The 26,067-nt window shown below is 35.2% G+C and overlaps 1 protein-coding gene across 1 annotated transcript; it reads left to right on the forward strand.

The window, feature by feature from the left end:
• The first annotated feature begins 3,751 nt into the window (after window positions 1–3,751).
• Window positions 3,752–19,539, forward strand: LOC128222711 (uncharacterized). Its single transcript, XM_052931803.1, is given in 22 exon segments — window positions 3,752–4,133; window positions 5,840–5,962; window positions 6,235–6,627; window positions 6,823–6,955; window positions 7,058–8,222; window positions 8,328–8,556; window positions 8,680–9,660; window positions 9,775–11,120; window positions 11,277–11,465; window positions 11,584–12,094; window positions 12,316–12,432; window positions 12,704–13,011; window positions 13,133–13,240; window positions 13,478–13,634; window positions 13,739–13,922; window positions 14,050–14,395; window positions 14,397–14,502; window positions 14,505–15,683; window positions 15,845–16,779; window positions 17,057–17,399; window positions 17,567–18,112; window positions 18,781–19,539. Coding segments are annotated over 22 exon segments (10,020 nt in total). The 5' UTR covers window positions 3,752–3,796; the 3' UTR covers window positions 19,065–19,539.
• Window positions 19,540–26,067: the final 6,528 nt, after the last annotated feature.

Genomic DNA, 26,067 nt, shown 5'->3' on the forward strand with positions numbered 1-26,067 from the left:
ATAGATAAGAATCATAAGAAATACTTGGCAATGACTAACAACTTATCAGACAATTATTAAACCGTAATGACACTTCTTTACACGAATATGAATATTTGTGTGTGTTTGTATTTTGCTTGTTGTTGTTATAAATATTAATTTTGATTATTTCTCATTTTGTAACAGATGTTGCATGGCAGTCAGGGGCGTACCTAGGTCAAAATCTAGGATACGCACAGTCTAGGGTGGTCCGGGGGCATGCCCCCCCCCCCGGAAAATTTTGAAATCCAACATCGCATTTGGTGCTATCTAGGGGCGTTTTGGCACGTATAAAAGCATACAAATAGATGAATATTTATCTTAAGTAACATTGTTAGTCCCGATATATTTTTATTATTTTTTCCAAAAATCAATACTTGTATTTGATTTAAATAAACAAAAAGATCTGGGGTGATGGGTGGGGTCTCTATTTAACATCCAATCCGCTGCATAATTGAGATATTGCGTTGACCAAAAAGGCTTGCGCACCTGGGAGCAGGATTTTTCAACCCCTTCTCAAAACGAAGACTTTTCAACCCCTATTTTAAAGACTTTTCAATCCCTACCTGTTTGGACTTTTCAACCCTTAAATCAAAGACTTTTCAACTCCTAGTTGAAATATTTTGATAGCCATATTGAAGGCTTTTCAACCCCTATATCAAAGACTTTTCAACCCCTATTATTTGTGTCAGCCAGGTGTTGTCTTTTCATTGTTTTTGCAAGAAACTTAACCAATTGTTATTGAAATACAATTAGAGATTTGTTTGGCTTATTTGTTACACTTTTCTCCAAAGTATTGGATGAAATTTACAAAGGCTTTGCCTTGATTTACTAAGCACTTGATGGTTAGTTTTTTTTTTCAAAATAATATTCCGAACATTAACAATGGTACGGTAAAGTAAGATTTTGGTGCCTGGTTACTCCGAACATGCAATTGTTGTATTATTCTGAAGGATATTACATATCACAGCGAATTCACATATATTATGTACAATGTTATTACCATAATTGTGTTCTTTAAATAACAAATTTGAATAATTGCAAAAGAAAATGAATGCAAAGAATAACTACAACTAATAACTAATAAAAGAACATTCTACTTTTTGTGCCTGTAGAATGCCAATAAAAACCTGAACTTGAACATTTATAAAACTTTCATTGCTTTTAAAAAAGGTCAACAGTGGAAAGTATTTTTGTAGTACCATATTGCTATTTCAGTACAGTTTGATTTTAATTCTTGATAATGTATTATCTAAAAATTCAGAGTTTGCGGGTATAAATAAATAATATATATTTTTTGTTTGATTTTAAATCCTGAAAATTATACACAAAATTTTTCAAGCTGGCCATAGTTTGGAATGATGGCCATGATATTAGAACCTTAGTTAACTGCCACTTTCAAGTTACTATAACCTCAATTAAAGGTGTTATGAAGCCCCTTAATCCCTTAGGAATTTATGACAATGTCACACGTGTTGCCCATTAATGAATGTGCGACCTTCATTCCATTCTTTAATTGCATATATGAAAAGAAAATACAATGCTTATAGCATTTTTTTTTACATATATACCACTTTATAATAGAATGTCCTTATTTTTTTAAACTGAGAAATAAAAAAACGTTAATAAAATCTTATGTTACATTTATGTAATTTGAAAGCATTTGGAACTCAATCTATAATACATTTATAACATCTTTGAACTCAATGTATACTTTTGTATTTCTTAAACATTTTCTGCTAAATCATGATATTTTGAAATTTTATGAAGAATTTTATTTAAAGTTCAACTCATTTTATTGTCCTTTTTATTGATGACAAAATTCTTTAAAAAAGTGTTTAAAAAAACTAAAAGAAAAACAAACAAACGCTGTTTCAATTAATTGATGGAGCAGTACCATGCACATAATATATTGTGTGAGGATTTCCTCAGGGAGATAAGGAAGATTTATGGTTAAATGACTAAATAGCTAAATGGACAGTCGAGCATTTTTTTTACTTATTTAAATGTAAATATTTAATGAATTATTGTATTATCATGTGTTTTAAGTATGTATATTTTGTATGTATTACATATAAAAGTCTTCGTTTATTAGGGGTTGAAAAGTTTTTGTTTAAGGTGGGGTTGAAAAGGCTTAGCACTTTTAGGGGTTGAAATGACAAAGGGGGTGAAAAGTCTTTGATTTCACAAATGACAAAGGGGTTGAAAAGTCTTGGGGTTGAAAAGTCTGACAGCCGCGCACCTCGCCGGTATATTTAAACACATGCGGAGTCTGAAACTGTCTCCATGCTATGCTTTACAGCATCTAGATAAGTTAATAAAATATTGTAACTTAACACAAATAGATCTATACTTAATTATTTTGCTTTTAAAATGTATGGGAAAATATCTGTTCTTTCACGGCACTAAAATGATGATAACAATCAGAATATCATCTAACTTGTATTCATGCACACCTGACGATTTGTAAACATGATAATTAAACGCACCTGTTAATGTGCTTTGCTGTGGCGTTTACATGAAATTTATCACTCAGGTATACAACTATCGTAATCGGATCAGTTATTTCTTACTCTTCTCACGGTGGAGAACCCACGTGACTTATTCGGTAAAGTGCACGGCAACAAATGTCAACAAGTCTCGATTCAGGTAAGGTTTTTAAAGATAACTTTTTTAATATTTGGAGAATTTTTGTGAAATAAAGACCATAAACCCCGCATTTAAGAGCTAGATCCACGGTAATAAAGAACTTTCTGTTCAGTCATTTTTAAAAGTCCCGCCTTGTAAACATCATTCGGATCATTTACCAGGAGATCAACAGGATCCACACCAATTTGGCAGGTTATGGGAAAATTACGCGTGTATAACTTAAGTTGAGATCTACATCGTTATCACCTTTTTTGCGGAATTTAGGTATTACACTATAAACACCAACAAACGAATAAATTCTGACGTAATTATTTCTTATACCCCCCCCCCCCCCAGCCTTTACTTTTTATTGCATTTTTGGAACTTTTATTTTTTCGCTTTTTTCTGACGAAGTGTACGCATTGGCGTACTGGCGTATGCCTGGGTACGCGCCTGGCAGTATGTGGGCTTATCATCAATGGATTATTTACTCTGGTGGCACAGCTTCGTGCTATCACATCTAGCGTCAGGTTCATTGATACAATTGTGTAAATTAAAAGAAATAAGTGACCCTGGTGTCAAAAATCTGATAAACATACTTTTAAAAACCCCTTACAATGTGCAAGTTTCACTCAGGTGATTAACCTAGGGCCATCTTCGCACACTTGCATATTTTTTTTTCTATTACTGTTTTTCAATGCATAGCATAGAACTCATTGAGATGTCATCTTTCAATTTGATTTGTGGTTTGTGTCAACATTTTGTTTGCCCCTATTTAAGAACTTAAATTATCCGACATTTCCTCGGCGCCAAATGACACAGCATAATAACAAGGAAGAGGTTTTCAATGACCCAAGTGTAATGTTTGTTTTTGATAATGATAGCAAATATGATAAGTGGTTTAAGGTCCTATAATAACTTTTTATCCAAATGTATACGCAAATGTTTATCTGGTAGGCGCTTCTTACAACGATTAACTTAAAATTGCTCAGTCATTCTTTATTCTAATTGCACTTTAACTTCCTCTTCCTCTAACACGGCCTGTATATATACAACTGTAGAGATAACACTATGCCATTGTATAAAAGATAGTCCCGGGTAAGGATAAGAAAATGTTCAAATTAAAAGTCCCGGCTAAAAGGATAAAAAAATGTTCAAATTAAGGAATATTTTTACTTTTTTATCATTTACATTAATATGTGTAAAAACTGCCTCAGCTGGATGCTCTGATGGTAAAAGTAGGTGTGAATGGACTAACTGGAAACCTTGGAGTGAATGTTCTAGAACGTGTGGGGGTGGATACAGATATAGGTCGAGAGAACTTTGCTGTAAATCGTCGTGGTCTTATAATGAGTGCTTAAATAATTGTGGACTCAACAATGACAACTATGACTCGGAAACTTGTAATGGCATTTGCTATAATGGGGGTATATTCAGCTCACGGTGTTCTTGTACAGACGCTTTTTATGGGTCTTGTTGTCAAACAGGTAAATGATATAGTCAACGTTATACTATAGTATAAATATATTTTCTAGCATACCGGATAAACATACCGATGAATTCAGCCGTGCTGGGAAACTCTATCTGGCACCCGATTTTTGATGAGTCACTCGCTGTGACGCAATGCCTTTGTTTGTTTTATTAAACACTTTGTGAAATTATGATATTTTAATAGATGATTTCCATAAACATTATTTTACAAAAATATAGCTTCAAAGCAAAACAAAATAACCCTTAAAAGACGTTATATTGACGTACGCATTGAATACAAATTAATGCGCGTCATGACGCCAGTAAACATCATCGCACGTGATTTTTTGGTGAGATGTCAATTTGTTTTAACAAAAAAGTAAATTTAGATACGCTAGAAAGATATATATCATGTGTGTCTGATCCGGATAGAAAAATGCGACTCTCGGGCACGTATGTAGACGGTAACTCGGCAAGCCACTATATTTCTGTTGTTTTCTCTTGTCCATCTGTTATAAATTACTCGTTACGAAATCGAATACAATAAAGTAATAGTGATAGAAAAGTTGTACATTTTGTTTATTTAATCAAGTGTTCTACTAGAAAATGAAATATTATTTAAACCCTAGTTTGTTTAGCTTTTATAACATTAAAATCGGTGTTCGTTAGATTTTGTCTTCCTCGTTCAATAGACTTATTCGGTCAATACAAAGTAAGCTGTATTTAATTATTTGACAATCAATAGTGTTTAGAGTTCAATGTACGACAATGAAAAAATAATCACCCGGACTTTAACGGAAGTACATTTTGGTTCACAATAGGATTAAGAAAATAATTGATACTATTTTTTATTTCCAATGCATAGCAAACAAAGAGAACAAACTATATGCTATTGTTTAATTGTGAAGCTATTTGATTAAACAACGAAATTCTCAAAGTGACAACTTGTAGTTGACCATTTATTACTTTAATTCATTCAGATATGCGTATACAGTCCAGACTCGCTATGTCGACGTCGGATATCTCGACTCTTTCCTGTTGTGTCGACTTTTTTCTCCGGTCCCGAATTTATTCCATCTTATTCTTTATCAAAAACAACCTGCTTGAGTTGATTTTTCCGTTATGTCGACTTCCTATTTCAGTCCCTGTGGTCGAATTTCACACATTGGCCTTGTTTCTTTTGTCGAATTTCTTATTTCGATAATTTTCAAATTCAAATCGTTCTTTAAACAATCTATAATATACACATTTACTTGAAGAGGTCACAGTAATGTACCATAAAGTATTCCCTATAATATATCAGGACCAACGTCAGCTTACCTTTTGATCTTAGCAATAAACACATGCCATCTTTATTAAGCAGTTAATTAGCACGTCTTGTTTCGCCAACAGCTGATCTCGAACTCTCAGAGATCTGAAATTTACTTTAAATAATATCAATACTCATTTAACGGAAATTACTGGTAAACCACTATAAATCTATATTTTCATTATGCGTCAAAAGTCTGATATCGAGCTAAACATTTTGTTGTACATTCAAAAAGGCAGTTTAACATGTTTATTGTTTACAAACTATATTAAATATTCGGAACGACACAGTTAACGGCGCAAATATGCCGTTTATCACCAGGGTGAACACTGTGATTGCCATGTATCCTTTCTAGGGGAGTATAAACACGTGGTATTGGACAGTTTATTCTGAGAACACCCATTTATTGTTCAGATTGTCGTGGAATCAGCGAGTGTAAACGCCGAAGCTGCACAACAGCCTACGACGTCATCTGCAAAGAGTGTAACGATGACAACGTCTTTTTCAAGCGTTACAACAGAGACAAGGAGTGTCAGAGTAAGGTGTTATGCTTTGAAGACAATACATCATGATATTGATTTTTTTGAATAATGTTTGATAGTAATTGTTTCGTTGTTATGGACATTAGGTGTCTATTGCCACAATGTGTTATCTTTTAATATGTAACTATAATATAAAACAGATACGACCATCGGCTTTTCTTGGTCTAATAAATGTGACTTTTTGGTAATTGTTTTATGGTTGTACATTTTGTCTACATAGATAATTGTAACAGATTTGTTCCAGTAAAATGAAAATATATAATCTAGGAATGTGTTCCTGGAACAACCACTATTGTTGGCCTGGAAGCTGTAGTACAAATAATCTTACAAAGGATTGCATATGTGCAACGGGGTTTAGAAAGATTTCAACACTTGGAGAAACATCATGTCAACCAGATAAGCCACCATCGATATCAACTTGTGACACCGTTGCTATCGGTCCTAACGGTGAAAAGAAAAGAGCAATGTCATCGACTTCTTCTACCGAGTGTCAGTATCTACAAGATATGTATGGAAACTATCAACCGTCTGTATTGCAATTTAATTTAGACACGGACTTCACAATTAATATTTCCAGCTCTTCGCGTCAGTCCTTTATTGTTGAACAGAACTTTGGTATAACGGACACAACAATATATATCAAACGCCAATCTGTGGCAGGTATGTTTTTACCATTGCTTAGTTTCAGAAAGTCGTTCACACAAATGAATTTATACCCCTCATTGACCACATTCAGGCTTCGCAAGAAATAAATTAAAGATGCATTGTGTACACGTTTGTCGTTTATTTAGATATAATTTGGTTATATTTCAACTATGCCGGTGATATTACACATTTAACATATATTTGATGTAGGAACATTCGCTACGATATCAACAGAAAAGCAACTTGCTGACATAAACTTGAGTCAGTCTGTTACTAGTACGCATCAAGATTCAGGCAATTTGACAGTTACTGCAAGTACCTACAAACTGACAAATGGAGAGGCGTAAGTAAATTGTTCATTATAACTCAATCAACTTTTAACATATCTCTATTGAAAGGAATTCTAAAATAATGATTATTATTAATACTATCAAATTTCGAACAGCTTATGCTTGGACTTCGAAGCAAAAGGTGGCGGTTATTTGAAAGCAAAGAACACTAGAGGGGCAATCCATACTGTTCTCAACGCTAAGCCTTACCACAAAACTACAGAACAACGAAAAGTTTGCTATCGGTTTGACAATCAACCACCTGAACACTGTTTAAAACATTCGACGTGCACTTATCAGCCTTTGCAACTGAATAAAAGGATTACACGTTCTTCCATACACAATGTTAAGTTTAACGGTTGGGTGGACCCTGTCCCTCCAGGAGGAGTCTCACACACCGCTTCATCAATCGAGAGCTACGAAATACGAGTAAATGAAGTTTTGCCCTCTGAAGGGACGTTAAAGGTAGATTACACAACAAACGTTGTAAGTAAAAAGGTTAACCACACTGTCACAAACATGGACCTAAATCTTACTTCAGACACACCAAGGCTCTATTGCTTGACTCTCGAAGTGAAGGATGTTGCAGAAAATGTTCAACAGTGTCGCCGCTTTCTTCTCTATGATAACACTTCGTCCATTCAAATCTGGACTGAAAAACCGTTTAGATTTACATCATCCTCACCTGCTACAAATTATACATGGCAAACCCACCACAATGATGTCTGCATTAGCTGGAAAGATTATTTTTATAACAATTTCTACATACATAATAAACTTCTGAATCCTATTGAGCCCGACCCGCATGGGTTCATAATAGGAGCTTACGAGCAAAAAACTGGAGAAATACCTGTTACTGGGACATTAAATGTATACGGTATCATTGCATACAATGTTTCGTGGAGCATAAATCATGATCCATTCACTGCAGAGAAACCTGTCCCCTCCTTCACGAATCAATCATTTTGCAAGGATTTGAATGTTAAAGACGGCGATACATACACACTGAACATAAAGGCTATTGATATAGCTGGAAATACCATAAGCGATAACCGAACTGTATTTATTGATCGTTCAGTACCACAAATCAATAACATTTGGCTTAAGAAAGATGGATACGAAATGCTGTATGTACATAATAGCACGGACCTTTCCAAGATGCAAATGACGTTTAATGCGCTTGATCCACATAGTGGCTTATCTAAAATACACTGGACATTTGGAATAGCCGACACAATGACCGAGCTATTAAGTGGGCACCTTGCTGTGAGGACCATAAATGTATGTATATGTATCGCTGATATCAATAAGAAATGTTACTTGTCATTTGTGTGATAATTTGCGTATAACAAAAATGTGTTTGAATGCACTGTTTTCTAATTTCAGGATTCATGCTTAACTGCACTGTGTTACTGCCCGAATATTGGTGATTGTGCATTCTTTAACTACACAATACCACTCAATAAACTAAATGTCAAGCATATACACATTGGCAATCATAACAGAAACTACTATTTTACTATAAAAGTAACAAACATGGCTGGGCTTTCAACAACGGAACACATTGACGTGCTTGTTGATGATTCGCCACCTTCAGAAGGTGTTGTTTATGAGGGTAAGTAAACCATACTCTAAAATATATACATATATATGTTTGTATTTAAAAAACCCAAATCACATCATGCAACGTATGTCTTTATCGTTCTTTAATGGCAATACTATTTGCTTATCCCATCAGGTCCAGATGATTCCCCTGACATTGACTACACAAGTGACCATTCCATTCTTGTTCACTGGCATGGTTTTATAGACCACGAAAGTGGCATCAAACTGTACAGGGTCGGTTTGTCCGACCGATGTCTTAGTTCACAAGATCTATACAACTTTACAGAAGTACCAAGTGTATCGATTCTTAGGGAGCTTCCTTTCTCCGAAGAATCGGTCCGGATCCCAACGACTTTTACCGGAAAGCGATTTGTGACTGTTATTGCACTTAATAATGCCATGGAACCTTCGAGGCCTGCGTGTTCAGATGGCATTACGCGTGATATTTCCCCTCCAGAATTTAGAAATATGACTCTACAGCAAGGAAAATTGTCAGAAAGCCTACTATGTTTTCATGGCGAAGTATATGTAATGCAGACAAACATGCAAAGAGCAAAGCTTCATAATACGTCCGTTTGCCAGAGTATTTGTGGTGCTGATGTTGAGTCACACAAGATTACCGAAATGTATCAGATAGATGAAATAAAAGAGAAGGATGAAGATATTTCTTCGTTTCTTTGCGAGCACTTATCCTTGTATACAAACGATACACTTATCTATCTTCCGAATGATAACGTATTTATCACTTGGGATATTGAGGAAGGCGGAAGTCAAATTGATGATTTCTTTGTTGGACTAGGAGTAAGTCCTACCGAAATAGCGAGTCCGTCCATTAGAGAGTATCAGTCTACACAAAAGAAAAACTATTTCAAACGAAGACATGAAGGCATAAGTTCGGACGAAATATTCTACATTTTTGTTAAAGTAATTAATAAAGCTGGTTTGGAGAGAATTGCAACAATAGGCCCTGTACTCATTGATCAAACACCGCCTTTGAATAGAACCCTTCCTAAAGTTATTGTCGAATCTGAGCACATTGTATTTGGATGGGATAGCAACACACTATATGACGAAGAGCAGACTGCACAAATCGATCAAATATATTTCCAGATTGGTAGGTAAACATTTAACCTAACTATTGTATTAATGATTGATTTGGGCAAATCTGTGTCGTAGTTTTGAGCGATTGTATCTGATATTAATTGTAGCTATGTTTTTTTCTTCACAGCGCATAACGGTATTGCTGCAACACCGTATCTGGAATGGCGTCTGGATACATCTCTCCCGTGCTCTTCGTACTCTGGTGGATGCTTTAGATATCCCTTACGCCGTTTACAGTTACAAGATACGGACAATAATCTCGAGTTTTACATTAAGATGCATGTCTACAACAATGCTGGTCATTATCTATCTCTAGCCAGTCAACCATTTCGTCTGCCAGCAAGATATCCTCCAGGACAAATTGTTATTTTTGATATAGATCCCTCAGTGAATAACAGTTTTATTGACGTTAACGCTCATTTTACGAAGGAAGTGCTTTGTGCAAGATGGAAAGGTTCCTTACACGAGAATTTAACTTTAGAAGCAGGCGTCGGACTTTCTAATGCTACTGATGATGTTGTTAATTTTCAACTTATAAGCAACAGCAACTCGTATTGCATACACTCAATTGATATCCGACCAAATGTCAAATATGTTTTCTTGTTAAGGTCATCCGGCACCGGAGGAGTTTCGGTTTCTTTTTCTAATGGAATCATGATTTTAGACAAAGACGAATTAACGCATTCACTGTCTGTCAATATTGGGCATGACTGCTCGAACCAAGTAGGTAATACGTACGACGTTACCTTGGCAAACAACTCAGCGCGTGTGACAATTAATGATCCGCTGCACGTTGGCCAACGCTATATCATCAACACTCCGTACAAAACTGTTGTAACTTCAGAAGATGGTATTGTTTCCACAGAGGGCAGGGACACTTTCATTAGACCATTTGTAAATAGACCGGAATTGGCTATAGAAGTTGAAGATTCAACTATTGTTCATGACATTAGGGGTATTAAGCTTTGTTTATGCCAGGTGCAAAATGTTATTCTTCAGCCAAAAAAGCTTGTTGTTAGCTGGAAGTTTGTCGATCAAGATATTGCTTCTCTTTATAAAATTGTTGAACTAGGATTCAGTGTTGGCGTCAGCGAAAACAATTCATTCGCAGGACATAACAAGACATTTGTTGTGCCTTATCGACAGCCTATAGATACCAACCATTCCATTTTAGAGTTTAACTTCCTTACTAACAAGAAGTATGTTGCTGAAGTAAAGGTTTGTTCAAAACTGGAATGCACCAAACCGGTACAATCGAATGAATTCTCTATTGAACGACTTAATCCAGTTTTGGAGATAACCGAGGCATCTTTATTGCTTGGAGACACGTGTGTCCATGTCAAATTACATTGGTCCCTTGAGGACAAGGATATTGGTATAGCATTCTATCAATGGACTTTAGCTCAGGACGTAGAGGGTCGTAAGACCCTCCTCCCTTGGAAATCTATTACTGATGACTCTATCAATATAACGGTAAGAATATGGTTTGGTTATGTTCCTAAACCGTTAATGTTGTTGTAAATTTAACACTAGTATTAATAGTCAAACATTTGCAACACAGCATAATACACATGAAGTTATCCTGAATTGTAAACAATTGCTTATATATATATATTTTTCCAATTTTAGGTTGAGGACTGTGTCGTACTGCCAGTCCATGGACATTTTTCTTCATATGCTTGTATTAAAGCATACTCCGTCAGCGGACAATTAATAAGTGGCTGCGAAAAGCTAGCAACGTTAGATTTTGGAACTTACGATGCAAATGTTGTTTACGACTTTGATACCAGATCGGAATCTTGGACGCAAATTCAATCGGTAACGCCATTAATTTCTGAATGTTACAAACAATCATTTTAATAAAGCATCGTTTCATCAAACTACAGATCAGTAATTAGCATCTGTATATTCTGATAATAACGTTTCTCTTTATCAGATAATTCACAGTTCGGATGTTGGCGACATGTATACTTATCTACACGACAACGAGCTTGACTTTGGAACTAGTAAATTAAGGCCAGCCGCAGCAGTAATGCATGCGAATGAACGTTATGTGTCATGGTTTTTGATGACATCACGACATGTAACCAATGATTGCAACACTGATGTTTCGTGTTTAAAAGAAAAGGTCACATCGGACGGTTTTGCTATTTTCGAAGAAACCGATGTGTTTCTTGACGCAACTTTCTACCTTTGTGCTTCCTCGAACGCGACGGTTGTTGAAAGGGAGTGGTTTACAGAATCACTTGACGAAATAAAGTCTTGCAGTGACGGATTTATTTTAGACAACACTGCTCCCATCCCTGGGAAAATTGAAATTCAAAACGTCAATGGGTATATTACTGACATTGAACATGCTGTTATCACATGGGACACATTTATTAAAGAAAAGGGCGCTTCACTTCTTGGATATCCAGAGGACATGCAACATTACTCTATCGGCGTTGGTACGTACAATATCGTTAAAGTGCATTTATATAATACGTTTGCAAAACCATTTTTTAAGAAAACGCTAAAAATACAATGTTTCAGCAAACGTTACATTTTCATTTACTTCAGATACTTGATATAATTGAAGTAAGATTTATTGATGTTACGATCATTTGTCCATGTGTCTTAATTGATGGATATTATATGTAACTAATAACCCTTATATTGGTTTGTACAGGCTACAGTCCAAACCGAGACGATATTATTTCGTTTCGTAGCACAGGACGAGAAACGGCAGTCATGTTATCTCTAGCTGGCATCGCTGATGGGACTTCAGTTTATTTTACTGTAAACGGTAAAATACAATACTCAAAATTCATTCTACTTAATAGTATAACGAAAACATAAAATTGGTTTTCGATCATTGAATAAACAGCCCAATATTCTTGTATGCAACCAAGTTATTACTTCTTTGTATTGAGCAGTTGGACTAACCGTAGCAAAAAAGAACTAATGAAACAAATGGAGCACATAAAAACCTTTCGAGCTTGTGCTATTGAAATTCAAAAGCAGAACGTTGACGTTAAGAGTAAATATCAAAATACTAATTGCTAGATTTATTGCAGGTTCTGACCATTTTGGACTTTCGTCAATGGTTATTTCCACAGCGCTGGTTACTGACACTTCACCTCCAACGGAGGGGAAAATTCACTTTGAACGACAACTTGCATACTATAGCAGTGACACAATTGGCATACGACTTGTTGGTTTTCATGATGATCACAGCGGAATTAGTTATTTCAATGTCGGAATCGGATCAAGCACTACAATGGTGGATACCTTATCAATGACAAAGTATTATTCAGATACTGTGAACATAGATCTTCATGATTCAAATATTCTAGAAGGCCATCAATACTTCATTTTGGTGCAGGTAAGCTCTTGGAAAGCAAAGAAATGTAAAAGAATCGAATAAATTAAACTTGTAAATGAAAAACCGGGTATGACCATATATTCATGTGACAATACTACTAATGGTAACTGAATTTTTACAGGCGATCAACAGGGCAGATATTCCGAGTGCAATCGTGTCAAAACAATTTATCTTAGATAGAACACCACCTACAGGAGGACACGTTTTGGATGGAAACTGGGAAAGCAAGGTTAATTGTTTGCGATATTTTATTACAACCAATTATTGCCTTAAATAATGTGGTTTTATTCGATAAGACGTGTCCTAATCTGCATCAAAGCATGTTGTATCGAAATATATACATATATATGTATTGTGAGGAATGCAATTGAAAACGGCTGGAACGCATGAATGCTTTCAAACAGTAGCATTATTATTACCAGCCTGTACAAATATACACACACTGACTTATACCTTTGTATTTCAGGTAGATCTTGACTATCAATCAGACATATACACGATCCATGCAAACTGGAAGGATTTCTCAGACATTGAAAGCGACATAGACTATTTCAATGTAGGACTTGGAACAGACCATTACGCTACAGACGTTCAACTGTTAACAAACGTTGGGTTGAAACAAGGTATATTTAAACGTATCTTCATGGTTGTATGTGGATTTTAGCAATTTTATGTTTTTTGATGAGTATGCATGTTATCGATATGTTTGTATGCATTTGGTTTTTAGATGTTTTATGGAATGGTCCATTTATTCCGGGAGAGAAATATTATACAACAGTAGAAAGCTGTAATAAAGCTGGCCTTTGTACACAAAGATCTTCAGATGGAATAATACTGGACAATTCCCCACCTATTATGGGTCGTGTTCAAGCCGGGTCTGGTATCCATCACAGCAGATATTTACCGTTAAAGTCAGTATAAAATCAAAATGTTTAACAAGATTTAAATCAGCCGTATCCATGCAATTTTACCCGTAATGACATTTTGAACATTTTTTCGAAGAATTTTTTCTTAATTATGTTTGATTGATATTCACAGCACGTCACTGAAATTACAATGGGCTGGATTTGAAGACCCTCAGTCTGATATCGATCATTTTGAAGTGTGTTTAGGACGTCAGAAAAGCATGTGTGATATTGTTCCTTCTTTCAATGCCCTGCTTCACTCTTATATGATTAAGTCGAATATATCTTTGCCCATTAAAACGCCTATTTTTGCAACTGTGTGGGCCTTCAATGGAGTCGGAATGAACGTTTCCAGTGCATCTGATGCGATTCTCGTTGACGTTACAGCTCCGTACAACAAAATAAAACCTTCAATTATGCTTGATTATAACACGGTAAAAGACAAAACCGCTCAATGGGAAAAGTCAATTATCAAAGTGTTTTTGGGAGTTTTTAGACGACGAAAGCCCGATATTTAATCACGAGTTATCTCTCTTTACCCATCATGAAGGACACACACCCGTTGAAAAAGTACATCTCGGATCGGAAAACACTACACCATTAGCTTAGATGGAAAAAACTGGCTGAATAATGGGGACATATATTTTGTTGTTATTACCAGTTGTAACGCAGCAGGGCTATGTTCAACAGAGAAAACAAATGATATTCTTATCGACTCGACTCCCCCACACCAGGGTGGTCTGAAACCACAAATGCTTTGGGAAAATTATAGAGATACCAATGGACTCTACTCTAATGTCTCCTTGACTTGGTATGGTTTCTACGATCAGGAATCTGGTATAGAAAGATATTATGTTACTGTTTCAAGATATTTCAGCAAACAGGAACTGTCCGGTGGTGTTCTCATCCAGAACCATGATAACACATCAGAGGAACAACATGGAAACTTCACACTTACTGAAGCGTTAAAAACTGATGATCTTATAATTGTTTCAGTTTGGACTGCAAACAGTGTAGGTTTAAACAGCTCGGTTGCACGTGTATCCCTGTTTGCATTGTCCAGTGTGACATCTCCCGTTATTGAAAATCAGCGGGGAATACTCGAACTAGAGAAACACTCTTGTGACGTTCATTTTTGCAACAAGGACTGCACATGCGCTATAGTTGGAAAACCATGTATTGAAGCTGAAACAAATATGACTTGCGTTGAGATTGATGCATTTAACACGACTGATATCGACTTGACACGGTTTGCAGTGTTTGGAGGACTTCAGTTCAAGCCTTTGACTTTAACAGCCTCATCTGCTTGTCTCGCCGGTCACTGGACGCAGGTCGAACATTCAAGAAAGGTTACAGGCATTCATAGATTTGAGTGGAGCATAGGAATTCATAATCAGCCGTATGGAGAGGGGATTTTCGATTTACAAAAAGAGTTCCCTTGGGTTGATATAGGTTTGCGACAAGAATTTGTTCACTGCCTGCCTATTAATAGATCGCTTATTCATGGCGAGCTCTACGACATTTACGTAAAAACTTGGTACGGACCAAGTGAATTTGCAATCTTTACGTCTAAATCTATTAAGGTTGATCAAACGCCACCAAGTGTGCTTAGAGGACGATATATCATCGAAGGGATGGAAAATTGTGCAACAGATCTTGACTTCATCGACTGGACTGATGAGATTTCGGCGTGTTGGTCCGGGGTCTTTAGTGAGCAACAGAGCGATATACAACATTACTTGGTTGCTTTAGGAACTTCACCGAACGGTACATACATATATAAACATGTTGATATGTTTTAGATTTAAACCGTTAGTTATCGTTTTCAAAATTAAACTTATTTCATAAGCTCATTGCATTCATAGTAGACTTAGCTGGGAACAAGCTTTTGATTATGAGATTGTTATTGCAAGGTTGCATTGTTTCAGTCGATGACGTATTTGCATCACAGCATATGGGCTTGAAAACAAAAATTTCTATCGGTAATCTGACTTTGGAGCATGCTGTTAGATACTATTTTACTGTCACTGCCGTGAATACTGCATGGCTTCACACTTCGGTTTCGTCGGACGGATTCATTGTCGATACGACCCCACCGTCAGATGGCGTTGTTTTTAATACAATTACGCATAAGAACGTTGCATACCAATCGTCCGTTACCTCTCTGGGACTTTCGTGGCATGGGTTTCAGGACCATTGTTCAGGAATAAAAAGTTACTATGCTGCTGTTGTGGAAAAGCGGGGGCCTCCTTATTCTAGTACGAATTTCACACAAGTATACCTCAAGACGACCGTTATGTTCATAGACTTAGACTTGATTCCTGGCAGCGTTTACTACGGCGTTGTCAAGGCAATTGATGCCGCGGGACATGAAAGTGATCTTATTGCATCACCGGGGGTTATCATCGATTCTTCTCCACCTCAAGGCTACAACTGTATCCGATTTGAAAACACGGGTGTCATTGAATTCTTGGACGATTCGAATGATAATTGGACGAAGACAATTGTTGCACAATTAGACAGAGATGCCGTATACAGAATTGAAGGGTCTATTGAAAATGCTTTAGTTGATTCAGTTATTCTCCAAATCAATCGTTTTATTACTAGAATGCAAACTGTTCTGAATCATCAACAAGTTACTGAATTTTCATACACGTTTGTGTCCAATAAAAGAGAAGCCCATAATATTACTTTAAGTGTTGACAATCATAATAATATCAACAACATCTTAGGAACAATTGTTTTACAAAAATGTTCGTCAATTATTGAAAACAAAACAAAAGCTCTTCATGTTCGGCAAATCAGACATGATTCTGTAGCTGTTACTGCTATGATTCAGGATAAAGAAAGTGATCTGAAAATGGTATGAAATAGAAATTGCAATTTTTAAACTTAAAGTTCATTTGCTTGGATACGTTTAACATGATTATAATAACACTCCTTCAAATTGAAATATCGATAAACAGGATTGTTTTTAACGTTTTATTTAGGTATTTGATTATTTATTACGAAATTTCATGTTAGTATACCTGCTGTGGCTAATAGGGATGTTCATGCATATGATATATATATAGTGCTTTTATTTTCGGATACATTAACTAATGGTTATGACTTTCATGCCTTTTATGATATAATTCCAGGTACAAATTGGTGCTGGTACTACACCTGGGGGCTTTCAAATTCAGCCATTAACTCCCATTCATGTTGATATAATGAGTGGGATTATTAAAGGCCATCTTGGGCATGCGATGAAATTATATACGACGGTTATAGCTGAGAATCATGCAGGCCTGGCATCTGTTTTCCAATCAACAGAACCAATTATTATTGACCACACTTCTCCGATTATCACCGATGTGGAGGCTTTAGCAACGGTAGTCTATGTCAATGAGTCGGGTGAAATCGCTTCGAGAGTGCAGGTTAATGCAACCTGGAATGCCCTAGACGATGAGAGCAATATCAAACATTGTACTTGTTCTATTGGTAAGTCTTACTGTAACGTATTAGTTGGTATACAATGTAATTTGAAGTTTGCCAGACGGAAAATTAGTAAGTTTATAATTTTACAAGGAAATCACTAATATATTACAAATTTGATTTATACAACACGGACGTGTGCAATTCATACTCAACCTTCGTATATGTTGCAGGAATGCTTCCAAACAAAGACAATGTACAATACCAGTGGTATGCAGATACTCTGTCATCGTGTGAGTCGAACCTCCTGCAGCTTAACCACGGCGAAAAGGTCTACGTCAATATCAACTGTGTCAATAATGTTGAACTAGCAACGACAACAACTGTAGCTTCTAATACAGTATCCATGGACTTCATTACCTCAAACCAAGCAACAGTTAACATTCTACCAGTAAACGAAGGTCTGATCAGCTCAATACCGCTTACTGTAGGCCCTACTAAAATACAATCAAATACATCTATGGTACAAATCAGTTGGTCAGGATTCGAAGATATATCCGGTATTGACTTTTACGAATATTGCATATCGGACGATAGAAATGCTACCATTGTAGACTGGACCAATGTTCACTTGAAGACAGTGGCAACTGCTCGCGGACTAACATTGCACAATACAGAAACATTAAACGTGCACGTAAGGGCTACAAACACTGGACAACATAGAGGTGAGGCCGTTAATGCCTCCTTATTCACCATCAGCCAACCTCCAGTCTTGTCAGGTGAGACTTTATGATATCCTACAACAACTTCAAATAATTATGTCATGTTTATCAAAGAATTTAAGAAAAAAAATGATTCAGACTAAAGTTAATTATTGATTAATACAAATGTGCATAAAACGATAACATCGGAAGAAGCATGATTTTATCACAGAATCCGTTAATACTCAAAACATTGGCGAAGAAAGTCATCTGCAACAAGCGTTGACAAAAACAACATAGTCATATGCTATGATTTTTATTAGACTGACTGCTGTACACAGCGGTTTATAAATATCAATCGTTTTAAACTTGAAGTACAAACCTTTTTAACGACTGCATTGCATTTGCATTGCATATTTAATTTGTATAATTTCGAATTGTCTACATTATGGCAATCTACTTCGATTAACTTGTTTAGAACAATTATACTGCTCAAACTTTTTTTATGGTTGTTACATTTAACTTTTAACATGATTGCAAGTTTAACTATGTCCATGGATTAATATTGTTTCATTGCAGCTAAAATGTAAAGGCTTACACAAGAATTTAGGAATAATAGTCAGAGGTAATGCCGAGCTAATCATAGCAAATCAATTTGGGCTTAATTAGTCTTCTAAAATTAATGTAGTACTTGTCAAGCTGAACATCTATGACATCTTGAAAACAATCTATTATAATGTTTTTAGGAAGTCCAATGCTTGCATCTCGAAACGAGCATCTTATTCACATCGACTGGGAACAGGCATTCGATACACTTCCGGAAATTCCAGTTGTGTTTAGCCTCGTTGTGGGATCGAAAGAAGGATTCACCGATATTCTTGACATCAGCTATTACACCGGACATACATATGATATTGTGGCTCCGTCGTCTACGCTGATTTCTCCGAAGATATCAGAGCTATTCTTTACCATAACATGTGCTTATCCAACAGGGATTTCGAGCGTTTACAGGACAATATTCACAATGTAATATTTTACTTGTTAGTCGCAGCGCGTAGTTGTTGCAAAGCTGTGTGTTTTACATTTTATTATTTAGCTTAGCTTTCAATATATTCATATATGTACCTAACTACTGTGTGCTTTTTATTTTCTATATTATCTTTATTTTATTTCTTTCATAATTAATTTCATCGAAAACAATTTACAATTCAAATTTCATTTTATAATTTCTTTATGTTATTCCGTCCAATATATGTGCTGTATTATTATCTAGTATATATTTTTCTTGTGGCTTATATTTCCATTCATTGACTTTCTTTATTATATGTTCGTGTACTTTTATTTCATTCCTTCTAAGGTATTAGTTATGTGGGTATCTCTATGCTTGCGTATATATGGCTTGTGCCATTTTTCCCAATCAGTGATTTACTTTAGATTTGTTGTTGTCTGACGTTGATACGAGTTTTATTGATGCACTTCCTTTTATTTTTAATAAATATCATTGTGTGGAATGTTTTCTGTTTCCTACAATAATCTATATATCTTATTGTATGACGCGTGGAGTGTAAGTCCGAGATAACAAAATCAAACAATAAATGATATCCATACAAAACATGACAGCCACATCACATATCAATATAATCGTTTACTTACTAAGTAATTATATGATTACTTAGTTAAACACACATTTTACATTTCAAAAGGGGTTACATATTTGCAAAATTGAAAAAAATATTGAAACAGTACAATATTATTCTCCAAAGCTATCAATTTAGTTACATTCAATTATTACGGCGTCACTCTTATTAAATTGTTATGACGACTTGTTTGTGTCGATAAACTAGTTGAACATACTTTATACGTTGACTTAATTACCGTGAAGTCGACATACCGTATTAATATATTTTGCGGACAGAACTTATACTAACTTACATGTTTACAGGTTGACACGTCAATACAATGTTGAAAACACAGCAAAATATCTTTAGGCAGAAACGTTTGATTTTTTCGGACGACGTAGAGGTGGATCTAGTTTGGTTATGTATATTTAGGTATAAATCAAATATGGACAGAAAATGGCCTTTTACGAAAGTACATCAAAACTGATAAATTATTAATTTAAATCAGTTGAACGTTTAAATGTAAAACCCTTTATATGCTCAGAAGAAAAAGTTTAGTCAGTACTTCTACTTTGTGAAATAAATTTCGGAAACAAAACTATAACGTTAATCCATTTTACTTACCACATAGTTAATTTAATATCCAACATTTGTAAGCAATTTAAACAGACAATATCAATTGATTCAAGTATTTTACACTTCGTAATTAGCATAGGGATCCAAATAAAAAATTCTGTCGATGTCAATATCTAGTGTGGCTACCCCTCGCTTCAATAACATTAACTCACCGACGTCTCTTGCTGTTCATTAGTGTACAAATAACGTGAAGTGTTATTCTTGCCTATTCCTCTTGTAAGGCGCGCTCAAGGTCCGCAACCTTATTGATGTCATCTCTGCTACGTTTTTTACGTCCAAGATATATATACTATATATAATTCCTGTTCCAATGCCGTCTTAATCAGCCAAGACGTTGGTGAGCCCAATTAAAACGTACTGCACTCAGCGGAATGTCAACGTAAGGGCGACGAGCAGGAAGTCGTGCAGCATTCAGACGATTTACGTGCAGTGAAAACCAATTCTGGTTCCTGTGGCAGTTCTCAATTGATTTACGATCTTCTGGGCAGCCATGAAACGATGACGTCGAGATGACATCGAGATGTTGTATACAGAATATTTCAATGTGGTCACTACAATATTCATGTCGACAAAATGACCATGCCGATTAACGTGTGTATGTGCGTCACGTGAATTTCGAAATAAATAGCAAAACCTCTGTATGCAATGGCACATCAGACATTAACCTATGTATATATGATAAAAAGGTCAACCACATATTGTTGAGAGGTATTTATTAAAACTATTTTTTAAAGTTTACTAAGTACCAAAATGAAAATACTAACTAAACGTTTTCTTCTGATTATATATTGTCATATTTAAACCTTAAGTTACCTAATTTCTCATGTGCATACCTCTTGATTAAATCCATTAAAATAATTCTTGTTCGGGCATCAGCAATATTTATGTTTAAACATAAACCCCGTTTAATGGCACAGGGAAAACGCCAAAGACATGGAACACAAAAAAATCACAAACAAGAAACATGTAAACAACAGCACAAAATTTCACAAACAACACAGTGCATATAAACTATATGTTTATCAATGATAGGTAACGCATTGGAACGGTCAGTAACATGTAAATTTACTGGGGGTTTTAACCAGTTTACATGCACAAACCTCACTCTTATCCAAACAATCCTAAATAAAAACGTAAAAGGATCAAAACATATATAAACCTAATCAACAAGCTTTAGATTGAAAACAATGAAAATCTAAATACACAAATCATAAAAATTGATGAACTAACTTCAATCCAGGATTTGTGGCTACATTTTTAATATCAACGTTTTGTTAGAAGGTAAAATTGTTTATATCTCAAAAATTATTTTCAGAGCTTAATTGTTTGGTGGTAGGTCTAGAAAACCCAGGTGCACTTCTACAACACACTCATTAATTGTTACAGATGAGCTTATTTTAAGTACTCAACAACAAGATATAGACGTGATAAGACGTACACCGAAAACATCCTGGTGGAAAAACAGAGCACACCTAACAGATAAGACAAGTCATTCAAATATCTTAGATCGAATATGGAATTTAATTAGAGGACCAACGTACCGATCTTCAAAAATGTTATAAATAAAGTTCCTTAGAGTAAGTATGTTTTTGAAAAGTATGTTTTTTCGAAAAGTGGAGTTGTGTTACAAAATAATATCTACAGAAAGTAAATCAAATGACCATAAAACTATCTACACATAAACACAATAATTACTGACAAACAAAGCTGGTGCAATTGCCCTGGGTACTTACAGGAATTATTTTCGTTTTCTCAATTTCGCAATTTTCATTAAATGGATCCACATCTTAGTTTTGTGCCTATTTCAATGTAAATAAAAGACACCCAACAGGTTCTGGCCTAACTGAATTGAGAAGCGACCAACATATTATATACTTATTAATTATTAAAAAAAAACTTTTTACATATTTTGAACACGAAACATGCCAATATACATAAAATGAGTTCGTTTGATATGAATAAACCCTTAGATTCGCCAAATGTTATTTTATGATCACAAATGCATTTTCTGTCTGATGTACTGGTTTGCTGTAGTTCGAGGTGAAAGCTACAGAAGGATTGGTTAAATAATAGCAAATCATGCATTTTGGCCATTCGGACTTATTTGCTTTAACAGTTTAATGGATATTTCAGTCAATAACATTTGAGGAAGCGATACTTAACATTAATGACGATATTTCAAAAAATGCTTATAAGGAAAACATTGAATTGCACATTTTCAATACAAAATTATACGTCATAACGGACGTATTATTGAAATGACACGCACATTTACCTTATCAAAATTCAAACAAGCTTATTACTGTATTTTTAATACTAAAATGGAATCTTTACACAACATATATAAAGAAGTGTTTGGATATGCATTGTAGTATTTTTAAACAAACAAGCCGTTTGGAACAGAGGCCATGAATGAATTCGCAATTAATAGGGTCATTAGTCGTGGTTGCTAATGTAATAACAATTAAGTATTAAGAAAGAGAAGTGTGTGGAGGAAATAACTTAATTCCTGATAAATTCCTCGTTGTTGGTATTTTTATCAATGATTTGCAATTTGTAATTTGTATAATTTAATTGTTCGTTATTGTGTTTACATATTGCAATGTCTTGTGAACATTATAACACACTTTCTTATCACACACGCACGCACGCACGCACGCACGCACGCACGCACGCACCACGCACGCACGCACGCACGCACGCACGCACGCACACACACACACACACACATATATATATATATATATATATAAAACATTGAATCTCTTTGTCTAAAAATCATAAAACCGCATATAACCTTACGCCCTGAGGGGATATTTATAAGATCAAATACACAAATAGACTGTTATTGTTCAGCATGAAGAACCGTTAAAGTCGCGATCCCGTGACCATAAATTATAGAAGGGAAGCAGTTGCTCATGAAGTTGGCAATGCGTTACGTGTGCAAGCTATAGCAACTTTAAACATTAAATTTAAAGAAAATTTAAAAAGATAATGTTCACACACACACACACACACACACACACACACACACACACACACACGCGCACACATACGCACGCATATGATAAAGCTGTGAATATCTTTGTCTAAAAATAATTAAACCGCATATGCTCGTATGTCCTTAGGAAATAATTATGCGATCATTTACACAACTAGACAGTGTTTAGTCAGCATTAAGAACCGTTAAAGTCGCGATCCAGTGACTCTAAATTACTGCGCATCAATAGCGAAAATGTGCATAATAAGTTGATTTTTAGGACAATGACGAATTCTTTAGCGACCAATATGTAGATTACACTCAGCCTCTCCTGCTTCAACAATTATTTGAAGAGACTCTATTGCCCTTTTCAGTAATTGAGTTACCGTTCGTGAATACTCTCTTAAAGGAGGTAAGAACTGCCGCTGGGTAGTAAAACAATGGCGTGTGATTTAGATAAAGAAAACAATCGATACCTGTCAGATATCTGGAGTGCATTTTGTATTATTTCAAGGTTTTAGTAGCATCAGTGACTATTAATTGTTTGAATAACTTTTGTGACAGTTTTATATTAAGTGAATATTTGCGATGGGAAAGGCAAAGTCTCGCAAGGCGCAGTTTCCGTGTGGAAAATGTGAAAAGCAGTGTAACACTGGGTGTCTTTTTTGCGAGTGAACCACTTTAAGACGTTCAAAATATCTTTGTTGTTATTATAAGTTAATTGAGATCCGAATTGAAAAGACCTCGGACACATCTACATGAATTTGTCTTTTTTCAATGATTTTATGTCATACATTAATGTTATTTAAAACAACAAACATCAAGCATGGAAGTGGGCCTTTTTGACCCGCATTCAAAAATATATGCAAATACAGTTATATGTATAAACTGTTATGTATAAAGCGGTACCACTTTGGAAAAGTTAAACAGCATGCTAAAGCAATCCCTCAGACAGTTTTGATATCTTTTTTTAGTTTTTTGTCTCAGAATCAGCTGATTTTAGCATTTATGCATTCAATGCAATCCTATAAAATAACTCACAATATAACATATCTCAATTGTTTGGAAAACTGCCAGAAAGTAAGACAGTTAAAACTTAATTTGTTTAAAATAAATTTCAATATTTCAAAACAAATATTTCAAACTGGTAAATGTAAAACCTATAAACAAAACTTTATATACCTACGTAGGCGGTATCCGCCCTAATCAATCCAACTGCTATCCTTTTTTCTTGTAGAGGCATACGCGCAATTTTGCGCCACCCTACGATTTCCTCGTGCATTAAACGGGTTTTGCTATTTAAAGCACTGATGCGATGAAATGTTTAAAGATGCACTCTTACTCCCAACTAAGATTGACCGTAATTAATTCAGTTGTTGAAATATACCAAAAAGGATAAATAAAAGTGGGAAACTTACAAGTTTCGTCGAGTGTATATACATGTCTTAATATTCTATATTTAAAATTTTATTACACGATTTAATGTTGATATATTTTTTATTCAAATAGCCTCTCCTAACAAAGGATTGGTTGTATACACACAATAAAAATGTTTTAACACGAATGTATAAATGTAAGACTCTTATAAATATTCTGTCTGTTTGTCTTGATTGATTTTCACTATCATTGGAAAAGAAAGATAAAGTTCAGTGATGAAATTTTACCCAGTTGGTTGGTTATTGCAACAAATAGTGAAACACATGAGTTAGAATAAGGACAAGCTATTCCGTTATTTTAAGAATATTGGATAACCTGCAGAAAACTTTATTTACTCATTTGACGCTTGTTATGAAATTATATTCATATAAAATGTGTCTGAGGTATTTTATAATAATTTACGCACGGTTCTTTGTAACTGATTATAGTTTTCGTCTGTTTTCATATCTTTCATACCACTGTAAATATTATTTCATACAATGCAATATCCTCTACAAAGTATGCTGAGTTTAATGCCCAATACACTTTCCAATTACTAGAAGATAATTGCATTTATCACAATCGATTAAAGCGATAATGACATGACTGTGAGAGCACTAGGGGGCGTGCCGATATCGGAGGATAATGACTCTCTCATTAGATAGGCATGGGGCTGCTATAAACAACAACAGCAGCAGCAACAACAACAATTTGTAATGCGTTCAGGCAATCCTGCCTATAGCATACAAACAAAATGGGCTGTATGTATTGGATTTAGTGCGTCTATATTTGTTGATCTTTTTACACATAAAAATCCCCTTCATTTTTTTAGTAATAGTTAGATTGTATGAAGTAAATTCTTAATGAATACGAATGGGCAGAGTGAGCGAACAAGCCCTTCTTAATCATTAAGGATTTCTTCAGCGAATATGACTGACTTTAAATACAACCTCACTGGCTGATGCATTGGCAACGCAAAATCTTACACACGGAATGTGAAAATTCTTAATGTTTAAGTTAATTACTTAATGAATGTCTATCTTCAATTTCATTGGCTTAACATATAGGTTGTAGTCTAAGGTTTATATTATATTATATATTATGATTGTAACTAATGAAATTGCATGTGGTGACTTTTCAGGTTTGTGAGGTTTGGTTCCACAGAGAGTGTGAAGAAATCTCCGAACAAGAGTTCAAGAAATGGAGCAAACTATTAGAGGAATATCTTTGTGGGCAATGTCGGTCTGATGGATGTGACTTTGATTATCTGCACGGTTTAGTACGACTAGAGCAACTATCCAAAGGCGGTAAACTGTCTATTGCAACAGCTGTCGCCCGAGAAAACCTCCTGATCGGCGAGGAAAAGTATTTCTCTTGTGAGG

This window comes from Mya arenaria, chromosome 17 (genome assembly GCF_026914265.1).
Source record: "Mya arenaria isolate MELC-2E11 chromosome 17, ASM2691426v1".
Taxonomy (NCBI): domain Eukaryota; kingdom Metazoa; phylum Mollusca; class Bivalvia; order Myida; family Myidae; genus Mya; species Mya arenaria.